At 39.1% G+C, this 27248-nt stretch overlaps 1 protein-coding gene across 2 annotated transcripts in view; it reads left to right on the top strand.

Annotated features, from left to right (window-relative positions):
• Positions 1–25949, top strand: part of NECTIN3 (nectin cell adhesion molecule 3) — a 42845-nt gene extending 16896 nt beyond the window's left edge. Inside the window, exons 3-8 of one of the 2 annotated variants that reach the window (XM_035115064.3) lie at positions 283–579; positions 2007–2124; positions 6579–6730; positions 18232–18370; positions 20420–20504; positions 24339–25949. In XM_035115064.3, the coding sequence (XP_034970955.2) occupies positions 283–579; positions 2007–2124; positions 6579–6730; positions 18232–18370; positions 20420–20504; positions 24339–24512 (965 nt within the window). In that variant the 3' untranslated portion in view covers positions 24513–25949. Of the gene's footprint in view, positions 1–282; positions 580–2006; positions 2125–6578; positions 6731–12724; positions 15592–18231; positions 18371–20419; positions 20505–24338 lie in introns of those variants that run through there. The other variant, XM_035115063.3, reaches the window with a different exon arrangement.
• The last annotated feature ends 1299 nt before the right edge of the window (positions 25950–27248 follow it).

Raw genomic sequence — 27248 nt, 5'->3', positions numbered from 1 at the left:
TGTGAGAAGTGAAGTTACAGGGAATTGGGCTGAGGGCATTCTCGGTAGTCACACCTGCCCTGTGGAACACCCTCCCATCATATGTCAAAAGGATAAATAATTATATAACCTTCTGTAGACATTTGAAGCCAGCCCTATATCAGGATGCTTCTAATGTGTGGTGCTCTTGGGTGGTGGTGGTGGTTCTGTATATTATGTTGGAAGCTGCCCAGAGTGGCTGGGGCAACCCAGACAGATGGGTGGGATGCAAACAATAAATTTTTCTTATATATTTTTCTGTAGTTGAACCAGTCGTGAGCCTAAGAAAGGGACCAAATGCTTTAATTGATGGTGCCAATCAGACACTTGCCGCAATTTGCACAGCAGCCACTGGAAAACCAGCTGCAGAGGTTCTCTGGGAAGGTAGTCTTGGTGAAATGGAATCCACTTCAACTTCATATCCCAATGAAACTGTGACAGTGGAGAGTAAATACAAACTGGTCCCCACAAGATTTGCTAGAGGAAGGCATATAACATGTGTTGTGAAACATCCAGCCTTGGAAAAGGAGATTAGAATGGTGTATGTGCTTGACATTCAATGTAAGTAAGTTGCAATATGTTCTCTATCTTGATCATTTGTCCTCTAAAAACATTTCATATTGCAAGTGGTAAGATATCTTGTTGGTATCAAATATTTCCAGCCTTTGACTTAGACCTTACCCTTTAAAAATAAAAGCCCTGGGTTGAGAACAAGGAGGAATGTTTCCTCTCTCATGTCATCCTACCTTGAGAAGTAGCAAGTAGCTAGCAATTGCTCTTATCCATATACTGATTTGGGGCCCATCCCAAGGTAATTTATTGTTCTGCCATAATTATAATGTAGCTTTTTCCCAGGAATACCTTGATCAGATTGCTGAAATGGTCAGGACCATTTCACAGCACATTTGAATTATTCCATATTAACATCTTAATCTTGTCGTTATTGACTAAATATAGTCAAATGGGAAATAATTATGTTAATAAACTCTTAAGTTTATATGTAACTTGATGTTTTGATACTTAAAAGCCCCAAAATAAGAGTGTCAAATACATAATGTGCTAACTTTAAGCTACAGGGTGCCCTGGAATAACAGCAGTTATCTGGGGTGGGGGATCAATTCAGGGGGTGCATGGCAACTATATTCTAATTAAATTCCAGGTTAACTGAAATTGATAACCCGCAGGATAGTTTCCACTACTTAATGCTTATTTATTAGAATATGTTCCTGACAAATACAATTTGAAGTTGTATATATGATCTGTGCAGATAAAGTGCAATAAATACCGTATATACCGGCGTATAAGGTGACTGGGTGTATAAGATGACCCCCTAATTTTCAAGTTAAAATATAGAGTTTGGGATATTATCTATATTTTATGTACTTGCGATTTCTGGCGCAGTGGGGACTCCATGAGCAGCGCTGGAATCGCGTCTTTGCAGCCGCAGAAGCGATTTCTGGCGCTGCGGATATGAGGACATGCTCAGAAGCGATTTCTGGCACTGCTCGGCAAGTCCCCACGCTGCTCGGTGAGTCCCCGTGCTGCTTGGCAAGTCCCCAGTTCAGCGCAGCGCACGGGGGACTTGCCGAGCGGGCAGTACCCGGTGTATAAGACCCCCGAATTTTGAGACGATTTTCCGGGGTTAAAAAGTTGTCTTATACACCGGAATATACGGTAGTATCTAATTTAGACGCTGTTAAATGTGTTGAGAATTTTAAGATGGTTTCTTAACAGCTCTCTTAGTGTCAATTTCACTTAAGACTGTGTTCCTTAATGGAATCAAATGTATTATGTCCAAATTCTATTGACAGTGCAGGTTGGCATAGATGGCAAGCAGGCAGAAGGTGAAATCTGGGTAGGTTAGGTATTCATTAGAAGCTAAGAAAATAATTTAGATGGGGACTGTTTAAAGTTGCTAGATTCCACAAAGTCTTACTTGTGGTTGCAGATTGTTTTCCATAGTAGCTTACGTTTATGTATGTTTGTAGATTCCCCCGAAGTTACAGTGACTGGGTATGATGGAAACTGGTATATTGGAAGAGAGAATGTTTTACTCAGGTGTAATGCGGATGCAAATCCACTGCCAATGGAGTTTACATGGAGTCGGTAAGTTCTTGTTTGATTATGGCATTCATCAAAATGTAAAATATTTTTCAATTCTGAACCTTAATTTCTTAAATACGTATCAGTCTGTGAATGCTATGTTGCAAATAGTTTATTTAAATTGCAAAGTTATGGAATTAATTACCATCAAATGTGGTAGTAGCACTTAGTATACATGACTTCTTTAAAGGATAAGACCAAATCCAAGGAAAATAGGTTATTCAATGGCTGTTAACCATAACAGTTCAAAATGTTCATCGTGAGTGGCAATATACCTCTAATTTACCAGATGCTTGGAGCAAACAGAGCGTGGCTGTTTGAATCTTCCAGAAGTACTGTGGTATCTCCGGTTGTGAACAGGATCCGTTCCGGAGCTCCGATTGGATCCCAAGGTTTCCGCAACCAAAGGGACTGCTTCTGCGCATGCGCGCATGGTGAAACCCGGAAAGATACTCCCGGGTTTTCCGTGTTCGCATCCTGAAGGATATGCAACCAGAGGTGTGCGTATTCAGAGGTACCACTGTATCTGACTTGGGGGTGGGGGTCAGAAGTGTATATTAGATGGCTCCTTGGTCTGTTCTAGCAAGAGAAATATTTTAAGCAGCATATTTGTCACAACTCAAAGATTTCAGGGAGAATACAACACTGGTTTTCACAGAAAAAGCCCATCTCCTACATATGCTAACAGCGTAAGAGAAAGACACAATTTGAATTATTTATGAATAAAATGAAGGGACCCAGGTGGCGCTGTGGTTAAACCACTGAGCCTAGGGCTTGCTGATCAGAAGGTTGGCGGTTCAAATCCCTGTGATGGGGTGAGCTTCCGTTGCTTGGTCCCAGCTCCTGCCAACCTAGCAGTTCGAAAGCACGTCAAAATGCAAGTAGATAAATAGGAACCGCTACAGCGGGAAGGTAAACGGCGTTTCCATGTGCTGCTCTGGTTTGCCAGAAGCGGCTTTGTCATGCTGGCCACATGACCTGGAAGCTATACGCCGGCTCCCTCGGCCAATAACGCGAGATGAGCGCGCAACCCCAGAGTTGGTCACGACTGGACCTAATGGTCAGGGGTCCCTTTACCTTTACCTTATGAATAAAATAGTATGCTTTCTTGTTAAGAAGTAATACATTGCTACATTGAATTTATCAACAAACATAACAAGCTTCAGTATAAACTGTAGAATAGGCTTTTTTTGCAGAATGATCTATTGATTTTATGTATAGCAGGTTTGGAGAGTAGATGGCTTTTTGAATTTCTGCAAAGCTGCTAGTATTTTGTTGGGGGATTGCCAGTCATGATTAATGTTAAACACAAATGCTGCAATTTATTAACTTTGGGCAACAATTATATTTGATTCAGAAGTTATCTGTGATCTATTATTTCATGGTATAAATGTACATAAAATTTTAAAAAGTTGTGTCATGTCCATAACTAGTTAATAGCTGCCTTGCATCATTTTAAAGATAATTTTATTTTAATGTCATTTTATGTATAATCAATTTAAAAGTAGTTTTCATCTTAATTTGATGGCTCTGCAAATTATTTGAAGTTAAAGTGCTCTCTGAAACTACAGTCAGTATATTTGTAGTAATGAAATCACCACTACAAATGCAGTTCCAAATATAGCACAATGGAAGCTTTCTTTCTTTTTTAGAGGTCTAACGTTTCCTAATCGAGCAGGGGTCAGCAACCTTTTTCAGCCGTGGGCCAGTCCACCGTCCCTCACACCATGTGGTGGGCCGGACTATATTTTTTGGGGGGGGGGGTTGAATGAATTCCTATGCCCCACAAATAACCCAGCGGTGCATTTTAAATAAAATGACACATTCTACTCAAATATAGCACAATGGAAGCTTTCTTTCTTTTTTAAAGGTCTAAACCAGGCATGTCAAACCTGCGGCCCTCCAGATGTTTTGGACTACAATTCCCATCTTCCCCAACCACTGGTCCTGCTAGCTAGGGATCATGGGAGTTGTAGGCCAAAACATCTGGAGGGCTGCAGGTTTGACATGCCTGGTCTAAACGTTTCCTAATCGAGCAGGGGTCAGCAACCTTTTTCAGCCGTGGGCCAGTCCACCGTCCCTCACACCATGTGGTGGGCCGGACTATATTTTTTTTGGGGGGGGGGGGTTGAATGAATTCCTATGCCCCACAAATAACCCAGCGGTGCATTTTAAATAAAATGACACATTCTACTCATGTAAAAACACACTGATTCCCGTATCGTCCGTGGGCCGGACTGAGAAGGCGATTGGGCCGCATCCGGCCCACAGCCTTAGGTTGTCTACCCCTGTATTAGAGGAACTGAGTTTGGATGTTTTAGTAGTAGCAACCTATACATTTTCAATTCTTCTGCCCCTGATTTTGAAGCCATTCAAACCAATTCTTTTGAAACTCGAAGCACCTTGTATTTTCATTGTCGCTTTGGAGGATAACTGGCTTACAACCTCCCCTTTTATGCTGATTGGGCAGCTCTAGGGACCCTGTTGCAGAAAAATAACAGTTCTTTGACCACTGCCCTGCAACTTTGGATCACAACAACACCGATCTTAAGTTGAGAAACACTGTCCATAACTGAAGACAGAAGATGAAGTGATATAAGTCTTTAAAATCAACACTAATCAGGAGCATATAACTCTTTATCAGTAGGCTCTGCCCTCCTCCAGGCAGGCCTACCGTACATGTTGTTCTTTCCTTGTGGCCTGGCATTTGCCCTTTTCCTTTATGTTAGGCTGAGGCTGTGTACACACCATACATTTAAAGCACATAGCTTTCTCCGTACAGTTGCTACAGTTCCTGGCAACCTTAACAAACTCCACTTCCTAGGATTATTTGGGGGAAGTAATGCACTTTAAAAATATGGTGTATACACAGGCTTACATTAATGGAGACCAGGTCTAGTTTTGTAGGTGAATTGTGAATTAAATGATGATACGCCACCTTTGTGTAGCGCTTGCGTGCAGCAAGAAGAAAATATAATTAAATGCTCTTGAGAAGCCTTAATTTCTTCCTCTGTTGTATTGTGGGTAAGGTACTTTATTACTGAAGATGATATAGCTTCACATCCTGTAATCGTGCTGCAGTTGATCTTATTACATATCCGTTAAACATTGTTAACAAGACATTTAACATTTTTACTGTTGTAGTAGTTTGGTTTGAATTAAAGTGTTGGTAACCAAGAAAGAGATTTTGAACCTGCTTCTGCTTTGTAGCAAAATTCGGCTTATGTTCTGCTTATGTTCATAGTGTTTACGTGAATATGAATATGAATGTGAACAGGTAAATGGAGGTGTGAGTGGGCGGTCCTTGGGTGCAACTAGTTAAGAGATTTAGAATGCTCTGTTCTCTCCTCTCCCTCAGTTTTTTCAGTGTGCCATGTACTTTAATGTATAAAGCAAATAAAGGATTTAAATTTCTATGCTGAACTTGCCAGAGATATGCATGTATACTTATAGAATAATTCACTCAGACAGATTGAGTTGTGAGGTATTGTGAGAAATTTAAATGGCACCCCACATCCACTCACCATTGCCATCAGATAAGCCGCTGGCTTGCTGATGTAGGAGAAGGGCTCACCAAATGGCACTTTGCTGAAGGCTCTCCCAATTCTGGAGCCAACCCTAGATGAGAAAAAAGCAGCTTTGTAGCTAATATAACTGGCATGGAGGTACTGAGTAACATTGATGACTTTTCTGCAGAGGTTCAGATGAGGAGCTACGAGCATGTATTCTGTACAGCATAAAAAGTAACTAAACAATTTCCTAGTCATCTAGATGATGCTTTATGTAATATTATATGAATGAATTATATTAATATATGACTTAATTGTGTGATATGAGATGATTGACTATAATTTAATATACATTATTTGGAATGGGCATAAGGCTAAATTGGTGTATGGGCACCTAATGCTCAGCTCAGCACCATGAGAAGAGAATTGTTTTCATACCAAATTTGACACTGTATACATCTCACCAATATTTTAAGGCAAATGACTAGTTCTTATGAGTATGACAAAGTCTCAATGTTTGTGGCAATGTCTGCTGGGATCTTAGAAGTCAATACACCAGTTGAGCAGAATTTCAGGATGTCAAAACATGATGATTGAAATCCTTGTATATTTCTTTGTATTTTTTTGTATGTCTTCATGATTCTCACAGTTGCCTATCATGGAACTCTGTTTTGGAAACTGAAGGAAGAGAGTGTTACAGAAACCTAAAGACTGTTCAGTATTTCTATATTAGTTTTAGAATACATGAACAAAATTACTGCTGAACTCCTTCAGTTCTCATATTAAATATAATTGTGAAATTCAGTTTTTTATTCCTTTTACTTTGAGATACTCTGCACATGAACTCATTTGCTTCTAGAGAAGGAGAACCTCTTAGCTATTTAAAATTATCTGATTTGAATAAAATAGTAGATTTGGAACACTCAAAAATGCCTCTTTGTGATTCAGGTTGGATCGACATTGGCCTGAAGGTCTACAGCCTTTAAACAATACACTGCATTTCAACAGTCCATTGACATATAATTATACTGGAACTTATGTTTGTACAGTGGCTAATTCACTTGGTCAAAAAAGTGATCAAAAGACTATCTACATACTAGGTAAGTCACTGGATGTTTTTTTCTTCAGTAATTGAACAAACTTCTTAATGATAGATCAGCAATATAATGGTCATAGTGTGTGTTATTGTTTCATTTTAACTATTAGCTTGAGAGAATATCCACTTTACTTAAAGTTCCTTGTAAGAAAATTTCTATTGCATGGGATATTCATTATATAAGCAAAAATATAGGGATGTATCTGCACACAACGCTGACAGAAATAATGGTTGGCTTTATAGTAGCTGGAGCGACAGGACTTAGGAACACAAGTGGGTTGTAAATGGGGAAATATTTGCCCTCTTGTAAAGATGATTTACATGACATAATCTAGTATGATATCTGAAAGCAAACCAGTACACTTTTCTTCACAGCTGTGGTTGAAATCATAAGTTGGGGAAATGAAGTTTTAAGTAGGAGTTTTAAATGTACTTAACAATAATTTAAGGTAGTGTTTCTTGTACTGTGGGCTGGGGATTACCAGTGGGCGTAGCCTTGGCACAACAGCCCATCTAGTGCCTCCTTACTTTTCTGCCCCCTGGTCTTTCTGTAACTGAGACCAGCAGCTCACTGCATGCACATGTTTAGACGTAAATGATGGTTAGAGAATGAAGCTGTGGCACACACAAAAAGGGAAGGAGAAGGATGGGTGGGCTGAGAGGCTGGCTGTATGTGAGAAGGAGGAGAGAGAACAGGAAGAAAGGAGGCAAAAGGAATGGACAGATTGAGAGAGAAGCCTTCTGGGAACTTCATTTCAACAGTGCTTGCACTCCATTCCTCTTGTTCCCCACACAGTCTCCTACTGAGTGACGATGACCACCTGCCTAATTCGTGGCAGTAGAAGAGCAACCTCTCATTGACATATAATGAGAACTGGAGTGCCTGTTTGTGTGTGCATGGCCACAGGAGGGTGGGAGAGCACGTGGACCTGAGAGACCAGGGAACTGAAGAGGGTTTTTTGGGGGTGTGTGTGTAAGAAGTAGAGTCCTTCAAACATCAGTTTTGTTATGTGTGCTTTTAAATTTGTTCACAATTGACCTGGAATTAGGTTAGGGTAAGCAGTGAGGTAGCCAGATTTACTGATGATAGCAAAGGGTTCAAGGAAGTTAAGAGAAAAAGAAATTGTGAGAAGCCACAAAAAAGGATGAATACTTACCATAGGAACATGATTTATTAAAAGATCTATACTTTGAAGTGCTAAAAATAGATGGTAGACGTACATCAGTAGCATTGTTCATTCTTTTAAAAGCAAACTTGATATGCACATTCGATTACAGTAGAAAAAAATGAAAACTTGTTAAAGTTAGGGTTAAATTTTATCCTTTATATCAGGATTTCCTGCAGCCTGACTTTTACTCTTGATCTTCTCAAGAAGCAGATATATGTTCTTACGTTTTATGTACAAGACAAGTCCATAATGGGATGTTATTTGTATCTTTGGATATTTTTTTTTATTTATTGCTCAAAGTAGCATACATAATTCTTCCCATTTTATTCTCATAACACCCGTGTGAGGTAAGTTAAGCTGTAAGTTAGTGAGAGACTAGCCCAAGGACCTCCAGTGATCTTATTGTCTGACTGAGAATTTAAACCCTGGTCTCCGCAGGCCCTAGTTTGGCAAACAAACGACTACACCACATTGGCTATCCTGTTTTAAATGTTACAGTCAACATCCTATACAACATATAACAGCATCTATTGAATTTAACAGAAAATCTTCACCTTTAGTTGTTCGAGAGATAAATGTAGTTACTTTGTCCTGAAAACATCCAATCTTACATGTTCAAATTCATGTTAGTCATTAATATTCCAACTCTTCATATGCTATATATTCACTATTCTCTGAGCTCCAGTGCATGCAAACCTCTTATTTTCAAGCAGTTATATTTTGGCAGGTCACACTTTTTGCACAGTCACAGGTTGCTAGATCAAGCATGGTCTCAGGTACTGATAGACCACGCAGTGTCTTGTGTAAGACTTAGGCTAACTCAAGCTATTTTGGAGGTTATTGGCCCGAGCTGAAGCCTTTGACAGTGCCTTATGCCTAAACAAAGCATTAAATGTACAGACACAAATCTATGCCATCTCATAGATGTCACTCTTCTAGAGGTGTGGGTTTATAATTTGTAGCAAGTCAAAGTTGCTTGTGGAGTACTCACCCACTATTGTGTATTCATTTCTACAGTGGCATGGGGGTGCCATGCTTGGAAGTGGTTTGCACCCAAATGAAGTGTTGAATCATGCATGTTATATCTATATGTAAATTCCTATTGAATATTCACATACATTTTTTTCCTATTGATAAATCGTTCCTATTAAGTATTGGGTCTTTTTGCTGCTTATTTAATTTAGGCAACAGTTAAGCTATAAGCGTTTGTATGTGAACAGAAGTCATATGTAATAATGCATGGGTTCTCATTATATGAATTTTTGGATTTGGAGTATGTTAAAGTTAAGGGGGTTGGGACCATGGAAGGTCCTGTATCAGTAGGGATTGAAGGAGAAGACTGAAGGAATGGAGATGCTTGTAAGGAAAAGAAAGGAAAAGAGTCTCTGTAGGAAGTTTATAGGGAAGCAGCTGTTGAAAGCAAATTCCAGACGGGTAGCAGTCTGCTACAACAAAACGAGTCTTGTACATATTTAGAGACGAACAGATTTATTTTGGCATAGGTTTCATGAAATAAAACTCATCAGATGCATCAGGTGTCACCCTTGGTTGGCAGATGTACCTGTCAGCTTGTAATGGGTAGAAAGAAAAAATAATCAACAGTGTGGCCAAAAAGTTGTGAAGGAAGGTTGAGGGAGGGGTGCTGTACATAGACTTCCTCTATTCTTCCCACTCCTCAATTTATCAGTCGTCTTACTGGGACAGTCTAGAAAAGCCCACAAGCTTCAGGTCCCATCATTTCTCTGCCCTCTAGCATCTAATTCTGATGTGACCTTGAAAGAAGAGGAAGCCACCAAGCACCTGCCATTGCCACAGCTTTGGCCAGTTTTTCATGCCTTGGCCTGGGATCATGAAAAGACTCAACTGCCACTCCCTCAACAATGCTCCCTGTCTCTCAAGTAGTGTGGACAGAAGGTCCTCTAACTGCCTACTCAGGCCCATGGTGTGCTGCAAATGAATTTTGTTGACTGGATTGGTATACTGTAGAACAGGTGTGGGGTGGAAGAGGAGGAGGAGGAAAAAGCTCCCTGACATCACCCTGATCAAAAGGCAACCTGATTTTCAAGACAGCAGTTTCAGCATGTTTCCAGATTTCCCCCTTTTCTTTTTTTCTTTTTAGCCTGGTGATACTTCTGTTTCGGGAAATGATAGAAACTAATTAAATCTTTTTCACCTACTTGATACAGGATCAGAGAACTTTATTCACTCCTTTTTAAACTAAACATCATTACTCTAGATCAGGGGTTCCCAAACTGGTCCATATAAGAAAAGAAGCAATTAAAATATGATTTAAAATTATACAGCATTTAGCACAGTACATTACAGTTGCTACAACAAGCAGAGGGGGGAAATCATGAAGTCTGCCAAGACACTCAGGGACCCAGGTGGCGCTGTGGTTAAACCACTGAGCCTAGGGCTTGCTGATCAGAAGGTCAGCGGTTCGAATCCCTGTGACGGGGTGAGCTCCCGTTGCTTGGTCCCAGCTCCTGCCAACCTAGCAGTTCGAAAGCACATCAAAATGCAAGTAGATAAATAGGAACCGCTACAGCGGGAAGGTAAACGGCGTTTCCATGTGCTGCTCTGGTTTGCCAGAAGCAGCTTTGTCATGCTGGCCACATGACCTGGAAGCTATACGCCGGCTCCCTCGGCCAATAATGCGAGATGAGCGCGCAACCCCAGAGTCGGTCACGACTGGACCTAATGGTCAGGGGTCCCTTTACCCTTTACCCTTACCAAGACACTCAGCAATTTTCAAGTGATCTGTTGGAAGAAAAGTTTGGGAACCACTGTTCATATCCCTATGTTCATCTATGTAGTATGCCCATTTTTACAAATTCCTCTGCTTTCTCTTTTGTTCATTTAATGTACTTAATACATAAAGAATTAAACAACTCACTGATGAAAGTGAGTGAATTATGTTACTTAATGACAAGTGGCATAATAGTAGTAGCATAGACCTAATATCAGTAGAATCTTTTGAGAAAATTGGTTTGTGATTCAAGCATGTCAAAAAAGGCTATAAAGATTATATTATGAAAGTTACTGTTCATGGTATTTTGGGATTTAATTCAATTATTCGGTGTATAACCAGCTAAAATATAATCATAATTATTAAAATTACTTAGATTGTATTTTAGTCTTCTAGATTTTGTCTACTTAATTAGCCTACACAGCTAATTATTTTTTTGGAGAAAAGTCTAAACATTAACAATAGCATTTCATGAATAACCTCCTCCAGTGGGCTATTAGTTTTAAAAATAGTTTTAAAAAATAAATACTCTAAACCAGGCATCGCCAACCACCGGCCCATGGGCCGGATACGGCCCGTGGAGGCCATTTATCCGGCCCACGGGCCGCCTGTGAACCGAGCCGCCTGCTCGGCAAGTCCCCCGCACGCTGTAGTAAACCGATTTCTGGCACTGCGGACATTTTGGAAATGGGCAGCCAGCACCGGAAATCGCTTCTGCACAGCCACGGACATGCGCAGAAGCCATTTCCGGTGTTTGAGACATAGGCAGCGCGGCACGGGAAATCGCTTCTGCGCCTGTGCGGCCCATGTCCCGCCCACAGACGGTAGTCCATGGGAATCCTCCGGCCCACGGGCAGAAAACCTTGCCAACGCCTGCTATAAACTGTCTCCTGCCCTTTTTTATATCATCTAGAATCCACTTGATAATGTAAATTATATTAATACTATTATATTCAGGATCCAAAGAACACTACTTTATGTATGTCCTAGGGTTTGGGCATGATCAGTAGAATTTGTTTCCTCTGACATATCCACGGGCCATATCACAAGCAGCTTATGCCACTCAACACAGTTTCAAGATCATTGCCATGTGAGACTGAAAAGGGACCCACTGTTTGTTATACACAGCTCCAAACTCTCTTGGGTACATAGAACAACTTGTGTTTCTTTAATCTAAGCAATTTCCCTATCATCCACATACAACAGTTTCCAATACCCAAATATAGTCTTAAATACATCTTGCATAGTCAGCCCTTAACAAACCTGAGCAATACTCATGCAAAGTAAAGTTTGCATGTGTTGTTTGAGCTTTTAAGTACCCATACCACAACAGAATAAACCTGCAACTTTAGGTGTCAAATATTAGAAGGTTCATTAGGTGCTTTTCATAGAAATTGAATGAATCATAGAATTGTAGAGTTGGAAAGGGACCCTGAGGGTCAATTTTGAAATAAGAAACAAATTTATTATGCTTTGATTTGTTCCACAAGTTCTTTTTTGTTTTGTTTAGAAAGTTCCTATTTTGATTAAAATGTTTCTTTAGTACTAGTGAGAATTTTGGAAGAATTGAAGTACACAATAAACTTTTTAATGCTGCTATCTTTTAAAAAAATTTAAAATCTTGTAACTATCAAATTGAATCCTACCACTACATATATGGTCAGGGGAAATGAAAATAATGAAGAGCTAACTTCAGCATGCAGCTTATAGTTTTTCATTCTCTAACAAAACTATATATAATACATTATTTCTTTCATTCATTCATTCTTAACTCTGCCTTGGAATATAAGAAAAGGTTGACTTTTCAGCTGATGGCATTAATCCATGTTTGCTCTAAAACAGCATGGAAAAAATTGTTGATGATATTGTTAGAGTAAACTATTTTTTCATACTTCAGTAAGCTGGTCCAGAAGTTGTCTGCTCCCTCTACCCAAAGTAATGGAATTAAATGAAGAATGAAAAACTATGCTGAAGTATTTTTACTTACTCATCAACTGTGCTTTCTTATCAGCTCTTAACTTAGTTTGCATTGACATTCTCTGCCTTTTCTGTGTCTTGTGTATCTCTGCTCTTTCATTAGATCCTCCTACTACTACCACTTCACCACCCACGATTCCATGGCTTCCTTCAACTGATGGCATCACAGGTTTAGCAACTCAGCCAAAACTAAAGCTTTTTCCAACATCACCATGGCCAGCAATGCAGGAAGACAATTGGGGCACTATCATCGGTAGTGCAGTGGGCGGGGCTCTTTTCCTGATACTTGTATGTGTCTTGGCTGGAGTTATCTTGTATAGGAGAAGGAGGACGTTCCGTGGTGACTACTTCGCTAAGAACTACATTCCACCATCAGATATGCAAAAGGAGTCCCAAATAGATACCCTCCAGGTAGAGGATGTGGATTCTTACCCTGACAGTGTGAAAAAGGAAATAAAACATCCCGTGAACAGTCACATAACTAAAGACTACTTGGGAGAATCTGAAAAAACAGACTGGAACAAAGTAGACACTATTAACAGGTACCAGGACAGGTATGAAAGACCAATGGATTACTATGAAGGTGGAACACTGGGAATGAAATACTTAGGTGAAGAATGTTATGAAGAGAATGAAGATGACTTAGTTTCACATGTAGATGGCTCTGTAATATCTCGAAAGGAGTGGTATGTCTAAAGACCACCTTCAAGTCTTGACTATACATAAAGCTCCTTCATTAGCTGATCACTTTCAGATTGTTTATACTTTTTCTTGAGGAATAGGTTTTTGAAGTTGATTTTCAAGCTTTTTATATTCTAACTTGACAATTGAAATGTAAAAACCTCATTTAAATGTATTGAAGCTGCTTTATTATTTTTTTCAATGCTGTACTACTGTCTTTCACAAGATATGAATTTTAATATAGCGCTTTATTTGGCCTATAGCACAAGATAACCAAGTGCTAAGTGGAAAAAGAAATTGTTATAAAAAGTTTGAAATGAAGCAACTGTCTTTGCTTGTGACTACAAATTTATGATCAAGACTTACCTTGATAGTACTTTTTGATCCATAATTCTAGTAAACGGTAACATGAAACTGATTCAAGTACAGAGCTGATCTAAGGTACACTTTGTTTACAAAAAATTTTTATGACATGAAATATTCTGATGGCACAGTTTTTTCAAAGCTTTATTTTTAGGTTTTCTGCACAGAATTTAATACCTCTACATTTTTGAGCCTTGCCATTTAGATACTGTAGTAGGTGGTACCTTTTACAGATGACTTGTTGCACTGAACCTGCTGCAATAGACTTTTCAATGAATTAAGTCTTGCAGCATAACAGGAACTCTATATTTTGACACTGCATTTTATTTCCAAGCACTGGGATGTAAGATTCCAATCACTTCAGTTTTGTTTCCAGACTCATCCTTTCCGGAAGATTTATTAAATGTTATTTTGATCCGATACAAACAGTTTACCCTACCTAAAAGGGGAAAAAAGTAATGTTCAGGAAATACTAGGTTTTCATAAGCAGTCTACAGAACATTAATTAAGCACAGAGCTACAAACGCATTTAGTTGAAACCCAGATGCAACTTCTGTATATGAATGAAGATGCATTTTAAGAAATAAACTTTTGGCTTTTCACAGAATTTGATGGTACAAGAAGTATTTGGACTGTCTAAAGAAATGTTGGCTAAAAAGCAGGGAAGCATTAAATGCAGGAGCAAATTTAGACTTTGTAAGCATTTATCACTGAAAAACATGGCATATTTTGAAAGAGAAGGACGAAACACTTTGGCTTAAACAGAAAATATACTAGCATATTTAATATACTAGCAAATATATTTCATATGAGGCATTTTGAGAAATTTGTGCTGCTTGAAAAGAATTGGAGTAGTGCAGTAAAATTACTATTAAAGTAAATTATTACTTAATAGATGGGAGAAACAAATATATGTAAGGAGGGATTTTCTCTGAAGGGCATAGGAAATAGAGGCAACTGTGGTGTTTAAATATACATCTCACATATAGGCTTTAGAAAACCTAGTTGGTTGTGTAGACAATATAGCACAACCAATCGGAGCCCATCATACTTGCTTAGAAGCAAATCCCATTGAAAATCTTCTGTTCAAACATGCTCAAAACTGAAAAGGTAGATGAGTGTTTGCTTCAATAGAAACTTCTTTAAAACATTTGCATATGAATAATTAGATGAATTTGGTAGCATGTGTACAGACAATATTAATGCTTTTTAGCTTCCCAGTAAAAACCTTGGAAGTAATATGAGCACATTACATAATGACTTGCAGTATTTTAGAGCTTTTCAGTCAGTACAGTATCTGTATTAAGGTGCAGTTTTGACAGCACACTGTGACTTGGTTGCTATGTCTTCAGAAATGTGACTGCAGTTGAGTATAAATACATGAAACAGGTTTTCTATACGTCTCTATCACATTGATAATTTAAGTGGTAACACTATTTTACTTCACCAAAGTATGTCTTCAGTACATTTGGAAGTAAAATTATTAAACCATGCTTGCCTGTAAACTCAAGGGAGTTTCGATAATTGCTTCATGGATCTGATCCACCAATGGCTGAAGTGCTTACTTCAGTTAGCTTTTGATCAGGCCACAAGGTAGCAGGTCCTAATTTGTGTGTGTGTTGTTGTTTTTTTAAGATAGCTCATGGTCTTGGGAACACCTCCATTGTAATGCCATACTTTTCTGTAAGCCCTCTAGAAAGCTTTCTTGTGACACTCAAATTTAGAAGCAAGTTCCTAATATTCTGTGTTCTTCAATATAAATTTGTTAAAATTTGATCAAGAGCTTTACAGTTTAAAATGAAGAGGTTCATAATAGGTTTAAAATGTTCAGTGTTGCAGTGTTTTTACCTAATGTATGTTTGGTGTAAATACAGAATTGATTGTAAGTATGAATAGTTGTGTGAAATAAATCTTTTGTTAAATTAATTTCTTGAATGCAGGTCATATCCACAAATGATGGAAAGGCATATAAAATGTAATAGAGGTTAGATTTGTGGTGAGGAAACAGGTAGACTAGAAAATGAGAGCTGAATACAGAAAAAAAACTGTTGAATTAGTACTTCTATATAGCATCTGAAATACTTAACTATATTGGTAAAAGTGTTCATAGACACTAGTCAACATAGCTGTCCTTGATGGCAGATTGTATAATTTGTACCTCAAAGTCTAGGTAAATTGCAGAAAAAGCTGTAAGGTAACACTTAATTTTTAACTGCAGAAAGTTTGGCCTGCTGTTTTGTTTGAAGTTGCCAAATTCTTTACTCTGGAGTAACTATGGAGAACATCAACTATGGAGAAAAGTTGATAACGATAAACACAACTATAAACACAAGACTTGAATTGGTCTTGCCTTCAGATGACTCTACACATAATAAGAATCCCCAAACAAATAGAATCCATACACAGGACAAATATGGATTATGCCCAGTGTATTTTGTAGTGATATTTCTCAGCATGTCCAGAAAACATTTGCTGCTGTAGCCACCAATATGCCTTTGTGTTTATATACAAAGTAGGTATCATTGAGATGATCCTTGTTTAAAATCAGATGAGCCAGCACAAGTTGTTTTCCAGAATGAATGAAACACGATTACAGCATAGCATAAACACCAGTTTGAGTTTTGTGAGTTGTATCAGCTGGGAGACAACCTAATACATAGCTATATACTGAAGATTGTATGCTTGTGTGATGAAAGCATATGTGCCTATTTTGTCAATGCTGCTAAATATATGTATACTTTGGTGAATCATGTTCATTGGATTAATAGCTTGGGAGTCATTATGCAGTAGCAAACTTCCAGACACTCATTATTTGCCAGTTGGTTGTTGCACATTCCATTCTTCCTGAAAAGAGCTGATTTTGCAGCTTGCTAATGATTCCCAGGCAGTCTCCCATTCATGCAGTTTTCAGAGTCACTTCTATGTAGCATCAGTAGAATTGCATTGTGTGCCTTCGGACCATTATTTGGGCTGCTAAGTCAAAGAGCTCAGTTGATAGTGTTCTGCAGTTTGCAAATTACGTTCAGTGTGTAATAAATCACAAGTCCTCATGAATATTGACGTTGGGTGTGAGAAGTACTGATTGTTCAGTTGGGAAATAGATTAGAAAGGGAAGGTGTGTACCAGATAAGGGCAGATCATACTTAATATTCATATTTGCCATGAATGAATGGACTTTCTTCGGTAGGGAAAATGCAGTACTTATATATGGTCTTCCTTGTATACATTTGTTGATGCAGGCGTGCATCTTTCCTCCAAGATGGAAAAAAAAGCAGTTTGGGGTGATAGTGTGAAAACTCATGTGGGAATGGATTAAGAACTACCCCACCTGTACCTTCTGCTTTGGATTTCAGCCTCCACAGCCACATAGGGAAAAACATAGGGACAAACTACACACCATGTGTGTAGTTGAGACATGTATAAGTAATACTTTAGGTGGATTTGGGCCATTGGTATATAGGCCTCCGAAGTCTAGACTTTTCCCCCTTGGAAATGATGTCCAAATTCAAAGTAGGCTGTTATATGAACTTTTTTTCCCATTCTTGCAGCTGTCTAAAGCTTTTCATGGCAGTGTTGCATGTTGGTGAAGCAAAAAGCAGTGCATGCATTCATATATTCTGAGATAGGATGGAGATAAAAATAATGCTAAAGGCATTTTCAAATACTTATGAAATATTTAAGCAATGATTTGCACATTCAGTACAGGTAACACATTTCATGTAACAGAGTAACTGGGCAACTAATTAACTTGCCACTAAAGTGTAACACTCTTATTGACCTGCCACTGTGGTCCACTTCTACTATGATGAGTCACTGAAAATTGTGAACATTTCTAATGTACCTGGTACAGTTCCTGATTTTCAACATGTCACTGAAAAAAGTTACAGGCCTTCAGATTTTTGCAGAGATTTTGTTTGTGTTTTAAGTAAAATAAAACAATGTCTACTGATTTCTACCAAAAAAAAGGATACAGCTAGCCATTTGATAGTAAAATTAGATAACTTCAGATATCATTGTTTTGTTGTATCTCAGGGATATAGAATAAGCAAAGTTGCTTTGGTAAGTATAACTTCAGTAGCTTGCACTTTTGCATTCTTAAAGTATTAGATAACTATTTCTAAACCAGACGGAACTTTCAGAATAACTGCCATTTATTTTTGTATCTTGTTCCTATGCACAGTCTAAAAACAAATGGTTCTATTTGTAGATTGAAATACAAAAGTTTGCTATGCTAAAAATTACTTTCCCAGACATTGTTAAAGGCATCTGTCTCAAATATGTAACGCCCTGTGAATTGAAAATCATTTTCATGTCAACATATTTTGATTCCTCTTTTTTTATCTTTAAAAGTTTAAGACTGTATGTTCAAATTCTGCCTTCAGCAGTCATTTTTTAAATATTGCATAGCTGTTTATGACCCGAATGCAGTGGTAATGATAAATTGTAGATTCTACAACATGTTTAACTCAAAGGCCGATAACTGTATTTCTTTTTCCTGAATTTGAGGAGTTTTGATAACATGACTCATTGCTTGAAAATCATAATGCATGCTGAATTACATTTCAGATGTTCCATTTAAGCAGTCGTCATCAGTAGCTGTAGCTGGGGCTGTAATAGGAGCAGTACTTGCTCTCTTTATCATTACCATCTTTGTGACAGTACTACTGACTCCCAGAAAGAAAAGGCCCTCTTACATGGACAAAATGTAAGTTTTTGTTTGTTTCTAAGCTGATATTGCTTTCAAAAAAGCTTGAAGTGTTTACTCTCCCTTTTTCTCATGCTATACCATTCTATTCTGCTTTAAGGCCCCGTCCCTGCAGTGTTAGTACAAAATGTTAGCATACACTACTCAAAAAATATATACCTAGTCTAAGAACTTTACACTAGCACAAATTAAAAATTCTTTGCGTTTATAATGTGTTTATTTTATTTTTATTTAGAAAGATCTGTAGAATGCTTAATCACTCTGTAACCAGTATACATTATATACCATCTGCAGCAATATCAGCAAAGGCTAATTGTCTGTTATTTGTAAAGTTTTGCTTTTATGTTTGTTGAATATGTTGGTGGTGGGTGGGTGGAACCCCTAAAATAATATTGTATACCTGCCTCTATACATCGTACACCTAGACGTACAATAAAGGTGTTGTTAGGCTTAAGAAATAATAGTGCTTCCCTTTTAATTTCTCAATAGTCTCTTACTGGTTATTCACAATCTAGCATCTTTCTGACTTTATAGATATTCTATTGGCTTTTAGCTTTAATTTTTTTTTAAAAAAAAGTCTCGGTTTCCTGCTGGGTAGGTGAGGGTGTGGGAGAGATAAATATGAAGATGATCTAGAAATCATTCATAGTTCCACCCCAGACTGAACTTAATTCGCCTTCAGTTCAGCAATGTTAAGAACTACTTTTAGAGATTTTGTGAATTAGTTCTGTGAACTCACCTGAGGGTCATAGTAGATACCGTAGCTCATTGAAGATACTGAGTGAGTGTGCTAGCGATCATTAGGAAAGGAATAAAACTACCAATATCCTAATGCCATTATAGAAATCTCTGGTTCGGCTACATTTGGAATATACTGTACAGTTTGAGTCACCTCACCTCAAAATGGATATTGAAGAGTTGGGAAAGGTTCAGAAAAAGGACAACCAAATATCGGGATGGAATGATACCCTTATGAGGAAAGATTGCAGCCTTTGGGACTTCTTGGTTAAGAGAAAAGGCAAATAAGAGGTGACATAAAGGTAAAGGGAACCCTGACCATTAGGTCCAGTCGCTGATGACTCTGGGGTTGCAGCACTCATCTCGCTTTACTGGCCGAGGGAGCCAGCGTACAGCTTCCGGGTCATGTGGCCAGCATGACTAAGCCGCTTCTGGTGAACCAGAGCAGCGCACGGAAACGCCATTTACCTTCCCGCTGGAGCGGTACCTATTTATCCACTTGCACTTTGACATGCTTTCGAACTGCTAGGTTGGCAGGAGCTGGGACCAAGCAACGGGAGCTCACCCCGTTGCAGGGATTCGAACCCCGCCGACCTTCTGATCGGCAAGCCCTAGGCTCTGTGGTTTAACAGAGCCCTAGGCTCTGTGTCAAGACGTGCCACCCACGTCTATGAGGTGACATAGAATGTTGTAAAATCAGACATGGCATGGAGAAAGCTGCAAGAGAAAAAAACCCATCATAACACTAGAACTCCTCGACATTCAATGTAGCTGAATGTTGGAAGCTTCAGGACAGATAAAGTACTTTTTCTATAGTTAAAATATGGAATTCTCTCCCCAAAGTAGCAGTGATAGCCACCAACCTGGATAGCTTTTAAAGAGAATTATACAGGCTGCCAATGACTGGCTATACTCCCAAGGTTGGAGGCAGCAATGCTTCTGGAAACCCGTTGCAGGAAATTGCAGGAAGGGAGAGTGCTCTTGTGTTTATGTCCTGCTTGCAGTCTTCCCAGGTGCATCTGTTTGCCACTGGACTAGATGGGCCATTGGACTGATCCAGCAGGGCTGTTCTTATATAATGTGCTCTGTTTCTCTTTATACAGGTAATGCCTGACAAATGTGTTGAGTTATTCGAACTAATGCCATTTAAGAATTTTTCGCAAATGATACTTGCAATTTTATATTAACGGAATTTCCTATTATATGACCAAGGAAGTTTCCATTTTGCTTAATTACTGTACAGCTGTAATCCACACTTGGTTCAATTATTTCTCCAATAGTGGTGACTAAACTGCAAGTTTTCCAATGCAGGATTGATCTTCCACCAACACACAAGCCTCCGTCTTCATATGAAGAAAGAGCTCTTTCCTTGTCTCAGAAAGAAATAATTCTTCCAGTAAGTTATTGATAAAACATACTTCCAAAGTAAAAGGGTCTTTACATAATGTTGGTTATATAATGTTGCTTAATACAAATTGATCTATAGAAGATATTCAGTTGACATAAGACATTATTTGGTTAATCAATTGATATAGTATACTTCTGCCAGCCAGACTTCTAAGTACTGTACACTAATCCATTTCATTCCCCATGTGAGGGTTTAATCAGGTTCTTATGGGTTTATCCCAAGCTGGAGTCCTCTTTGAGAATGAACCTCAGATTGCATTATATATATGAGTAAATGTATGTGTGTCTTGTCAAGTCTGAAGGGTGCACACTCATGAACTTCATTACATGTCCCTTTAAGAATACTTGGAAGTAGTGAGTGTTGAAGGAATTGCAGGTAGTAAATCTTCTGCAACCCCATCCCCACAAGAGTGCTACTAAAACTCATGGCAGAGTGGCAGCAAATCTTTAGGGGTGGGCAGGGGAAGGTGGGAGAAATATTTGTTCAGTCAACTTTATTATAAAAGGTAAAGGGACCCCTGACTGTTAGGTCCAGTCACGGACGACTCTGAGGTCGCAGGGCTCATCTCGCTTTACTGGCCAAGGGAGCCGGCATACAGCTTCCAGGTCATATGGCCAGCATTACTTAGCCGCTTCTAGCGAACCAGAGCAGCGCACAGAAACACCTTTTACCTTCCCGCCAGAGCGGTACCTATTTATCTACTTGCACTTTGACATGCTTTTGAACTGCTAGGTTGGCAGGAGCTGGGATCAAGCAACGAGAGCCCACCCCGTTGCAGGGATTCAAACCACCGACCTTCCGATCAGCAAGCCCTAGGCTCAGTGGTTTAGACCACAGTGCCACCTGCATCCCTCAACTTTATTATAAGCCTACACAAAAGTTATTTTAATTTCACCCCCACCCCCATTCAAAGGAATGCTCACCCACCGAAAGTAATGAAAAAGTCTGGGCCGCATACTTTGATTCAGCATAACTCATATTGGATTTCTGTACCACATTAATTGACTTTTCAGGAGCCTGTAATTTAGCCACCCAAATCTACTGTTAGGTTCTTCTGTGGCTATAGAAACCAACAGGATTGGAGGAATGCAGCCACTCCAGAAAATGCTGGGGTTAGCCCTAACAATATGAGGCAATCATCTTGCTAGCCTGCACAGTCAACAACATGGTCACCATTGCATTCTGACTAAGTAAATCTATGAAAGGCATGCAAGTTTTTGGTCACTGAAGCTTCCAGTAAAGGATTGTGGAAATCCTTGTGTTCCCCAACTAGCAGTTGAAGCCCCTGAAATACTGATGTGAAAGAATATTGTGAGCAAAACTAGGTTCAGTGTCAAACTGTCTGGTTAAAAGTTCTAGACATCATCTAATAGTGCCTAAATACAGTCTAGCCAGGCCCCCTGCACACACCATTCAGAAGTAATTGTGCGGTATTATAGAACTGAATAGTGTTTGTTTAGTACACTATGAAGCAAAAAGTGTTTGGCCTACATTATAAAGTATCAAAGGAAGTAGAATAAACCCAGACAAAATATGACTACCAATCCAGAAAGCAGTATGACTCCATCAGAGTCAAGTGATTTTCTAATGTTTGGCTAACAAATCTCAGAAGAGACTGGCATAGTTAAGTTTTGGCATCCACTTACAATGAAAGCTGATTGGGTTTGCATTAACTGTTGCATCCAAAACTACAGTTAAAATAGTTTTGCATATTGGAATCTTTACAGAATACAAAGCTGCTTCACTATAGTTGCCCAAAATTATGTAATGATGAGCTGCAAGCAAGATACTTGCATTTGCTTTCTGTGTTAAAGATTAAGACAGTGTTGGGTTGAGGTTGAGGGTTGGTATTCATTTCTGAGGTTTGGAGATATTTGTGTGCAAGTACGGTACCATAGAACTTTTTTTAATAAAAAATTCCTTCTAATTTCTTCTAAAATCAAAGTGCTTACGAAATTCTCTTTTGTTTTCTAAGTTATTTTGTGGAATGATACAAGGTGATCAGAAGACATAAATGCATTCTTACTGTGTACATTGATGTAGCTGCATGTGATTGTGGTATAAGGCACATTCATACCTATCTTAGGGCAAGATGTTTTCCTTATTTTTTAAAAAATATTTAGTGCCATTCACCAAGCTTCCATAGAAACAACAAAATAATACTATGCAAACAGAAAGCAATACAGCAGTAACTAAAAGCACAGCTGAGTGATTGTTAATTTCAAACTTCAACTGATACGAAACAAAAACTTGACTTTCTGGATAACCAGCAAGGATGGTATTCTTCACTTGGGGCAGAAGTTCTCTTAATATTGGTCTGCCTACAGAAATGGCCCTGCATTGTGGGGAGGCTAGATCTTCCCTACAAGATGGATGAATCTGGCAGGTCCTCAGCATTAGCTCTTAAGTGCCAGGAAGATCTTGCTTCTTGAAGCATGTAGTGGCTGCCCCAACACTGGTCATCACAGCAATCTCAGTAAGTTTGGCACCCAGCAAAAGTCCTGATGTGCAAGTGGACTGGAGTATTGCCACTGTCATGCCTGCTACTTCTTCACTGGCCACAGCTGGTGCCAACATTTCAGCAGCAAAAGATTATGCCACAGGTCGCCCATTGAGTGTCCTGCTCCAAGCACTGCTGGGACAGAAACCACAATGCCTACTCTCAGACCTTTCCTGCTTTTCCACAGTGATCAGTCTTCTTTGAGTCTTGGGATCCAGATGTTTGCAGTGGCTTAGAATCTGCTGCTTGCCTTTTCCCCATCTAGCCAGCAAATGGTTGCCTGGAGTCCAAAACTGGGTGAAATGCAAGGTGCTGTAAATTTTTATAAACCTGAGTTTTGAATGAGGAGGACATGGAGCAAGAAGAAAAGAAAATACCCTGTTTCTGAATAACAGTTTCATATTTCTGCCTCCAACACTTTGGTTGGTTTTGACCTTTAGGGCCCTAGCTTGGATTCAGGGTGCCTGAAGGATAGCCACTCCCAACATGTACCTGCCTTAGACAGCATCAGCATCTTCAGGAGCTCTTCTCCAGGTGCCCCCATCAGGTGAATTGTGCCAAATAGTTACCAGTGGAAGTGCCTTTTCAGTAGTGGCGCCCCAGTTATGTAATGTCCTCTCCACACTTTGCACAATATCGCAACCTCTCCTGTGCTGAACAGCCTGGTAGTTAGGAGTGGTTCCCAGAATGCTGGATTCCTCACCTCTAACCAAGGGCAAACAAGATAGTATGCATAAACTCAACCTTGTGCAACTCAGCCTTTACCCTGATAAACACTCAAGGAAGAGTTCACATGGACTGCTGAATGAAGCAGAGGGAGAAGGTGTCACCCATTCTTTACTGTTGGGTTTTTGCTTCAGATGACCCCTTGGTAAAAAATTCTTAGTCACTACTATATCACTTAGTATGGAAGATTATGTCCATATGCAGAATAAATGTGGGCCTTAAATGAAGCTTTTCAACTATTAAATAATACTAAGTTTTGAAAAATACTGTTAAATGGAGAAAAGGCCTTCATTCAATATTTGTTTTTCTTTTACTGAGCTATCTTAATACTGCTTTTTATTGTATGTTGACAAATATTAATGGTACTGAATGTGCATGATATTGAAGAAAGTGTAAATTACAGATAGTCCATATCATTATACTATAAATTAAGTAATTGTATTCATTTATTATTTAGGATTCCACAGCTATTAGTACGTCTAGTTTGAGTATTCTCATTCAAGGGCATACCTTTTAAGAAGAAAGTAATATGATGAAGAAGCCAGAAAGATTTTTGTATCATTCTTTAATCATCTGTATTTCATTTTGTTTTTTAGAAGATGGTAAACTGCAGGCAACTGAGCTATGAAGAAGAAAATTCCTCGGCTCCTAGCCATCTGCAAATGTGCCCAGCTTTCAAGCAAACAAATTGCAAAGACTGGAGCAGCAAGAAGCACCCTGAGCCAGACAACAGAAGAGTGTATATCAATCCCAGGGAACATTATGTTTGACTTCTCACCTGTAAATTGATGATCAAAAGTAATATGACTTTTCTAATAACTGTTTTATATCATATGGGTTTCTAGCTTCATGATTTAGGTTCAGTGAATGCTTTGCTTTCTCTTGTGGAAAAAATGAGGCAAAGGAAATAGGAATAGTAGTAAAACTCAAAATTTGTAGAGACAGTGGTTCTTAATACTTTACTACAGTAAATATGTCTACCACAGATTTTTGTGTATTTTGAAATTTCTATGTATTTTTATTCATCTCAGTTGGATGAGGGTATAATAGTGAAATTAGAACCAATTTTTCTTAGCTATTCCTCTGAATTGTGTGGCGCTGTGGGTTAAACCACAGAGCCTAGGGCTTGCCGATCAGAAGGTCGGTGGTTCGAATCCCCACGATGGGGTGAGCTCCCGTTGCTTGGTCCTTGCTCCTGCCAACCTAGCAGTTCAAAAGCACGTCAGAGTGCAAGTAGATAAATAGGTACCATTCCGGCGGGAAGGCAAACGGCGTTTCCTTGCTCTGCTCTGGTTCGCCAGAAGTGGCTTAGTCATGCTGGCCACATGACCCGGAAAAACTGCGGACAAACGTTGGCTTCCTTGGCCAGTAAAGCGAGATGAGCGCCGCAACCCCAGAGTTCACGACTGGACCTAATGGTCAGGGATCCCTTTACCTTTACCTAACTAACCCTATAATATTTCCTGCTGTGAGTTTCTCCAATCTCCCCCAGTCTGCAGCTTCATTGGCTGCTGCTTTTTGGAGTATGGAAAGTTGCAATTCAATGACATTGCATCATGTGTTTTGTAATCTTAGATATTACTGGAAGGGAGAAGAGGAGGCATGGGCTCTTGCATTTGGCTACAGCCATGAATGCTTGTAACAGTAAAAACCAAGTGCTCATTTACTGATTCATTGCCTTTTAGGAAATGCTGGAAGGTGTTGCCTACTTCATAAATGAACGGTTTTGCTATTGTCCTGGGTTAATGCTAGCCCTAAATCGTTACCTTGCCATTTAAAACAGTGGAGCACAACTTTTCAGGATTCACTTTCATACCAGTGATTCTTACCTGAATCAGATTTTTTTTAGTCATTCGCTTAATCAGTCATACCAGAAGTAAAAATTGGAATATTGAAAAGGTAAAGAGTGACTTCATGTACTACAGAAAGAGAAATAAAAATAGTGTAGCAAAAATAATGGATAAGATGTTTGTTTTTGTTCCATTATTTACATGAGTGTAGAAAACAGTTTAAAGGGGAACCCAGTTGGATGCATTCCCCCTGAATTTCCCACATTTAGTATTTTTTAGCTATTTTCTTTGGCCCAATTATGTGTAATCTCCTAGCCATAAAGGGCTCCTACGTTCAGTCTTTTCATTTACATTGCAAGATGCATCGACCAATTACTTTGCTGTTTTGTTCTCAAATGTAGTAAAAGGTTGGCTTCACCTAATGTGTCCTTTCTTATTTAGACCTGCAAACAAGCGTGAAGGTCCTATCATGCTGCCAATAACAGGCCAGTGGGAGGTGTAGATAGTTCTACAAGCCTACATTTCATTGGTTTTCATCCTTATTGTGTGGCACAATGGTAAAGGTTCCATGGGGTTTATAGAAATGCAAATAGGCCTTTGAACAGAGTTTCAAGTTTATTGCTGAAGGTAAGTAGCAAAATAAATGGCAAGTAACCTTGAAATGCAAATTATGTACTAAGATGTAGCTTTTATGTAAAAAGGGCAACTAAGTCAATTGTCCCTGTACAAAACAAATGAATTTCAGTTCTATATGTAAAGAGGTGTGGCATGTTTTAGGTGCACGTTTGCCTACATGATTTTGTGTTCTGAGCACAGTGCTTAGAAAAATGGATGAGGTATATATAGGGAGATAAGTGAATTTAGAGCAGACTATAAAGTTTCAATAAAGATGAACTTGATACACTGTTTAAGGTCTTGTGTTGAAACACTAAACACATATTCATATTTTTGTTGCTTAAAAATGTATGTGGTTTTGCATTTTAAACACAAACAATCTTTGTTTTTAATACTTATATATGTGCCAATGTCAATTTGAAGAAACGTAAAAGTAGAACATTTGTATTGCACTATTCTAAATGTGCATGGGTAGATAGAAGTTGTTTCATTTATTTCTGCATAGTAGGCAAAATAAATTGGACCCAATCAAGATGAGTGGATTGGGCATTGGTTTTATGTATGTTCCCACCCCCATATAGAGATTCATTAAGATCTGGTCTAAATCTCGTGACCAACTCTGGGGTTGTGGCGCTCATCTCACGTTATTCGCCAAGGGAGCCGGCGTACAGCTTCCTGGTCATGTGGCCAGCATGACTAAGCCGCTTCTGGCGAACCAGAGCAGCACACGGAAACGCTGTTTACCTTCCCACTGTAGCGGTACCTATTTATCTACTTACACTTTGACGTGCTTTCGAACTGCTAGGTTGGCAGGAGCTGAGACCGAGCAACGGGCGCTCACCTGGGCATTTCTCCTGTTTCTTACACTTTTATCAGCTGTAAGGATGGGATGGACTGGCTCATGAAATAGGTTTTTTGGTTTGTTTGTTTTTTTACCATAGAGCAGGTGTGGCCAATATGGTCCCCTCCAGTGGTAGATCCATGCTATTGGCAATGCCAGTTGGAGTTGATGGAAGTTCTAGTATAGCAACATCTTACTGGCCCCACATTGCAGTGGTACCTCGGGTTACAAACACTTCGGGTCACAGACTCTGCTAACCC

The sequence above is a fragment of the Zootoca vivipara genome, chromosome 4, assembly GCF_965207765.1.
Source record: "Zootoca vivipara chromosome 4, rZooViv2.hap1.1, whole genome shotgun sequence".
Taxonomy (NCBI): Eukaryota; Metazoa; Chordata; class Lepidosauria; order Squamata; family Lacertidae; genus Zootoca; species Zootoca vivipara.
The sequence above is the reverse complement of the archived record's forward strand: the minus strand, read 5'-3'. Positions and strand labels throughout refer to the sequence as shown.